The following is a 5,621-nucleotide window of genomic DNA, read 5'->3' on the forward strand; positions in this document are numbered from 1 at the left end:
GCAAAAACCCAGAAACCGTTCAGTATGTACGTGGTGTGTGAGGGAGTTTTGTTTTTCGCTGGAGCGCTTTGTGTCGGATGAATCGTTGGAAATTGGCGGTTGTGGTAAAGTGAAGGCGGGGCTGGACGATGAGAGGCCGCTCTCGGCTCTGTCCGTCACTCTGACTCTGTCTCCTCCCCTCCCCGCCTCTGTCTCTCTGCGCGTTTCTCGGGCAGGTCGGGGCGCTGTGTATAAAAGGAGACAGCAGCAGCCAGTTTGTCAGTGAGCAGCGACCTGAGTGAAGCAGCATCATGTCTGGCAGAGGGAAAGGAGGCAAAGGACTGGGCAAAGGCGGAGCCAAGCGGCACCGTAAAGTGCTCCGTGATAACATCCAGGGCATCACCAAACCGGCCATCCGCCGTCTGGCTCGCCGTGGCGGCGTCAAGCGGATCTCGGGTCTGATCTACGAGGAGACCCGCGGGGTGCTGAAGGTTTTCTTGGAGAATGTGATCCGGGATGCGGTCACCTACACTGAACACGCCAAACGCAAGACGGTGACTGCCATGGATGTGGTGTACGCTCTGAAACGCCAGGGCCGCACTCTCTATGGCTTCGGCGGCTGAAAAACTCCCACTTCCTCCCGAGCACGAAACAAACACCACCCACCGCCTCACGGACGGAGCCGTATCCACACACAAAATTTTGATTATTTTTTATCGATACATTCACCTGAGTTACATTTGCAACAGATTAATCGGTTCCGCTTGAAATCAACCTGCGAACCTGCCTTTCCAGTCCGTGATTACAATAAAATCTCTTAATTCATTAAGGTCGATCTTAATCCTTTTATCCGTCTCGGACAGAAATAAGTTCACTCGTTTAGAGAAACGATTCCGTAATTATGCATTTAAATCTTAACTGAGGGATTTAGATATTAAATAAAAGTGAAATTGTATAATCCGTGATAGAATTAATTGCAAATAAAAATAATCAGGCAGTTGCTGGCTGCTCTGAAATTGGCGGGCGATTTGAACTGTATCCCGCGCTAATCACATTGCATTCTGATTGGATGACCTCCGACCGCCAGTTAAGAGTTTCTCATTTGGCCCTTAATTGTTATTCGCCTTCAGCCTGCATGAAATGAGTCAACCAATCGCAGAAACTAGATCCTTTAATAGACACCTGATGACGAGCCAATCAGAGGCGATGGGACAGTCCTTCTCAAACATTATATAGTCACGTCCCTGAACCCGTTCCGTCTATATTGTTCCTGTATATCAGCCTGTGTTGTCGGTTCTGAAGGAGAATGGCCCGCACCAAGCAGACAGCGCGTAAATCGACCGGAGGGAAAGCTCCTCGTAAACAGTTAGCAACCAAAGCGGCGCGGAAGAGCGCTCCAGCCACCGGCGGAGTGAAGAAGCCTCATCGCTATCGGCCTGGCACCGTGGCTCTGCGGGAGATCCGGCGCTACCAGAAATCCACCGAGCTGCTCATCCGCAAACTTCCCTTCCAGCGCCTGGTGCGGGAGATCGCTCAGGACTTCAAAACCGATCTGCGCTTCCAGAGCTCGGCCGTCATGGCCCTGCAGGAGGCTAGCGAGGCTTACCTGGTCGGGCTGTTTGAGGACACTAACCTGTGCGCCATCCACGCCAAGCGAGTCACCATCATGCCCAAGGACATCCAGTTGGCCCGCCGCATTCGCGGGGAGCGCGCCTAAACCCAGCCTCCACACCCAGCACAAGAAAAGGCTCTTTTAAGAGCCACTACCACAGCAAAGGAAAGGGCTGTCGCTTGCTGATCATTGTATTATTGTAGTGGCGATCTGCCCTCCTGATGGGGTTATTTGGTTTTGCACTAACTGACCGCGATCATCAGCTGTTCTGTGCCGTCAGGTTGATTCAGCGAGGGAAAGGAGATGAACGCGCTCCCTCCCCGTCAGGGTCTCACCTGGCCCTTCATTTCTCCCACAAACCTGGCATGTACAGCTGCTGCGGCTGTTACCGTTTCGTTTGCTTTGGACATGTCCGGCTGTCCTTGCAGTGGGAGCATGTGGTCGCGCTGGGAACAGAGGGGGATTTCCGAGAGCGGTGATCCCAGGCAATAGTGGTTATTGTTTTTTTTTTAATTTGCTTTCCCTCTCTTGTACATATTTGATGTTGGTGTTTTGTGTGAATAATCTTATGTAGTTTTGTGGCTGGTAACTGAATGAAGGTCAGTCGGCAATGTCACGGGATAGTTTATCATATATCTTCCCCCTGCAGTCCATCCCCAGAGACAGAGCCCTCTCAAGACGCCCCCTCCCCTCTCACATGGGTTTCAGCAGTTCCCAATCAACTCAGCAGAATCGGGCTTTGGGGTGTGAGGCGCGTAATCTCCGCTGGAGTCAGTGTCTCAGTCACTCTCTCCCGGCATGGGAGAAGGGACTGGGTTTACACCTACATCACATGTCTCACAATCTCAATCTCTCTCTCTCTCTCTCTCTCACACACACACACACACACACACACACACACACACCCTGAGTGAAACTCAGTGTTTCACTTCAAATCTGGGACGTCACGGCGGCACCGAATGTCAGCGAAGTACCGGGAATATCGGGTTTTATGGGAGAAGTTCCCCCGGAAAACTAAGTCGGACCCGCAGCGGGAATCACAATATTTATGATCAGCTCTTTTCTGAGATGTGGGTGGCTCTGAGAAGAGCCGTTGGGTTCAAACACACACAAATGGTGTATTCTCCATTTACTTTTTGACTGCTGTCTTCTTGGGCTTCGGCGCCGCTTTCTTGGCCGCTGATTTCTTCACTGAGACTTTCTTGGCCGCAGGTTTCTTCGCTGCCGCTTTCTTGGCCGCAGGTTTCTTCGCTGCCGCTTTCTTGGCCGCTGGTTTCTTCGCTGCCGCTTTCTTGGCTGCTGGTTTCTTCGCTGCCGCTTTCTTGGCTGCTGGTTTCTTCGCTGCCGCTTGCTTAGCCGCTGGTTTCTTGGCGCCAGACTTCCTGCTGGAAGATTTCTTTACCGATGGCTTGTTCGCTTTCTTCACTGTTTTCACGGCACTTTTTCCTTGACTGGATTTAAAGGATCCCGAAAGACCCGCGCCCTTGGTCTGAACCAAGGAGCCGCTTTCCACTCTCTTCCTGATGCACATCCTGATCTGGGCGCGACGTTTCCCCACATCGACACCACTGCTGGTCAAAGCCTTCATGATGGCCACAGCGGACATCCCCTTCCTATCGCGACAATCCGCCACAATCTTATCGATTTGTTCGCCCAGCTTGGGACCGGCTGGTTTACACCGGGCAGCCGCCTTCTTCTTGGGAATCTTCTTTGCGGCTGGAGGAGCCGTTTCGGCGGGTGCTGTCTCGGTCATGTCGGCAACTCTGGAAAATCCTTCTCACAATCAGACTGAATGAGAAATGAAGCGAAAGGCGGCGGCACAGAGCAATTTAAAGGCAGCGAGCGGACGGGGCGGAGACATCCTCCTGTCAGATCCCGGAGACTTCATTTTTCTGTGTTTCTCTCTCCTCAAAAACTCTCCGATTCCAATTAAAATCGGACATTCCGGAGACTCGGACTGGCCCCTGTCCGTCACTGAGGCCGCAAAGTTCGCTGGAAATAAAGTTTATTCAAGATTAAAGGCAGCTCTTTCTATTTTAACCCGTTTCATTATTGCGCTGCCCGCGATCTCTCTCCCGATCAGTGACCTGTTCTCTGCTTTTGGACTGTAATACTAAAAGTAACGAAAACTTTGCGGTTTATTCCAGCTTCGGGACTGAGTGGGAGAGTGAGGCGATTCCGTAACAGAGAATTTTTTTTCATTTTGTTTATCAGGCGCTGGGAAATCCTACGATATGTTCGGACTCACAAACACAGCAACAGTAGTCTAAACCGCCCGCCCCTTTTACACACTCTCTCTGACATAATGCTCCCAGCAACACACACAGAAAATGCTGGTGAACGCAGCAGGCCAGGCAGCATCTATAGGAAGAGGTACAGTCGACGTTTCGGGCCGGGACCCTTCGTCAGGACTCTGGTGCTAAATGTGGCCTGACTTGCTGGGTTCCTCCAGCATTTTGGCCATCAAAATTAAACGACAGTTTCCATGTCATATAACACTGATAAATCTGATTCTGATCCCAAGGAATAGAGGACAAAGGACATTGTCTGGCCAAATTCTCTGTGTAACTGAGAACCTCAGGTTCGGGAAACATCATTGGAAATCTTTTCTGCACTCTCCCCAGTTTAACCCCGTTTCCTATAACGGTGACGAGAGCTGTACACAAATCAGCAAGTGTGGCCTCCGGTCACTTACACAACTCTATCATAATGTCCGAACTGATATACTCAATCCCCTGACTAATGAAGACCAGCATGTTACGTTCTGCATCACCCTGTCTACCAGTGATATCTCTTTCAATGACCCGTGTGTGCACTTTACCCCTAAATCTCTCCAGTCCATTCCACTCCCTAATGACCTATCGTTCACAGTGTAAGTTGATTTAGGCCAGTTAGAAGAGTGGGCTGAAAGAACGCAGATGGAGTTTAATGTTCATAAATGTGAGGTGCTATATTTTGTTTGGACTAATCAAAATATGACATACATGGTAAATAGTAGAGCATTGAAGAATGCAGTAGAACAGAGGGATCGAGAAATAATGGTGCATAGTTCCCTGAAGGTGGAATCTCATGTTGATAGGGTGGTGAAGAAAGCTTTTGGTATGCTGGCCTTTATAAATCAGAGCATTGAGTATAGGAGTTGGTATATAATGTTGTAATTGTACAAGGCATTGGTAAGGCCAAATTTAGAGTATTGTGTACAGTTCTGGTCACCGAATTATAGGAAAGATGTCAAAAAAATTGAGAGAGTACAGAGAAGATTTACTAGAATGTTACCTGGGTTTCATCTCCTAAGTTACAGAGAAAGGTTGAACAAGTTGGGTCTTTATTCTTTGGAGCGTAGAAGGTTGAGGGGGGACTTGATAGAGGTATTTAAAATTATGAGGGGGATAGATAGAGTTGATGTGGATAGGCCTTTTCCATTGACAGTGGGAGAGATTCAAACAAGAGGACATGAGTTGAGAGTTAAAGGGCAAAAGTTTAGGGGTAACATGACGGGGAACTTGTTTACTCAGAGAGTGGTAGCTCTGTGGAGTGAGCTTCCAGCAAAAGTGGTTGAGGCAGGTTCGATGTTGTCATTTAATGTTAAATTCAATAGCTATATGGACAGGAAAGGAATGGAGGGTTATGGGCTGAGTGCAGGTTGGTGGGACAGGGTGAGAGTAAGAGTTTGGCACAGACTAGAAGGACGGAGATGGCCTGTTTCTGTGCTGTAATTGTTATATGGTTATAAGTTCTACACTGGTTTGACTTTCCAATATGCACCGCCTCACACTTAACTGTATTGAAGTACATTTGCCACGCTGTGGCCCTCTTCCCGAAATGATCACGGTCCCCCTGTAATCTGCGACAATCTTCTTCGCTATCAAGAACATTTGCTGATCATATGTAAATCAAATATACAAATAACAAATGCCGAGGCTCCAAACTCTGGCCCCTGCGGCTCACCGCTAATCACCAGCCTCCATTCTGTGAAACAACCTTCAAGCACAACCCTCTGCTTCCTACCACCAAGACAACTTTGAATCCA

At 49.1% G+C, this 5,621-nt stretch overlaps 3 protein-coding genes across 3 annotated transcripts; 2 read left to right on the plus strand and 1 right to left on the minus strand.

Moving 5' to 3' along the window:
• Positions 1 to 212: 212 nt before the first annotated feature.
• On the plus strand, positions 213 to 897 carry LOC140189237 (histone H4). Its single transcript, XM_072245922.1, has one exon. It carries the CDS (start codon positions 291 to 293, stop codon positions 600 to 602), a length of 312 nt encoding a protein of 103 aa, XP_072102023.1. The 5' UTR covers positions 213 to 290; the 3' UTR covers positions 603 to 897.
• A 388-nt stretch (positions 898 to 1,285) lies between these two features.
• Positions 1,286 to 1,696, plus strand: LOC140189053 (histone H3). The gene has a single exon (XM_072245755.1). The coding sequence runs from the start codon at positions 1,286 to 1,288 to the stop codon at positions 1,694 to 1,696; it is 411 nt and encodes a 136-aa protein (XP_072101856.1).
• A 1,024-nt stretch (positions 1,697 to 2,720) lies between these two features.
• On the minus strand, positions 2,721 to 3,344 carry LOC140189184 (histone H1-like). Its single transcript, XM_072245877.1, has one exon. The coding sequence runs from the start codon at positions 3,342 to 3,344 to the stop codon at positions 2,721 to 2,723; it is 624 nt and encodes a 207-aa protein (XP_072101978.1).
• Between the last annotated feature and the right edge of the window lie 2,277 nt (positions 3,345 to 5,621).

The sequence above is a fragment of the Mobula birostris genome, chromosome 28, assembly GCF_030028105.1.
Source record: "Mobula birostris isolate sMobBir1 chromosome 28, sMobBir1.hap1, whole genome shotgun sequence".
Lineage (NCBI taxonomy): Eukaryota > Metazoa > Chordata > Chondrichthyes > Myliobatiformes > Myliobatidae > Mobula > Mobula birostris.

Excerpts from the sequence above, each read along its gene's own strand:
- LOC140189237 (XM_072245922.1), top strand. The coding sequence starts at position 291 with ATGTCTGGCAGAGGGAAAGGAGGCAAAGGACTGGGCAAAGGCGGAGCC.
- LOC140189053 (XM_072245755.1), top strand. The coding sequence starts at position 1,286 with ATGGCCCGCACCAAGCAGACAGCGCGTAAATCGACCGGAGGGAAAGCT.
- LOC140189184 (XM_072245877.1), bottom strand. The coding sequence starts at position 3,344 with ATGACCGAGACAGCACCCGCCGAAACGGCTCCTCCAGCCGCAAAGAAG.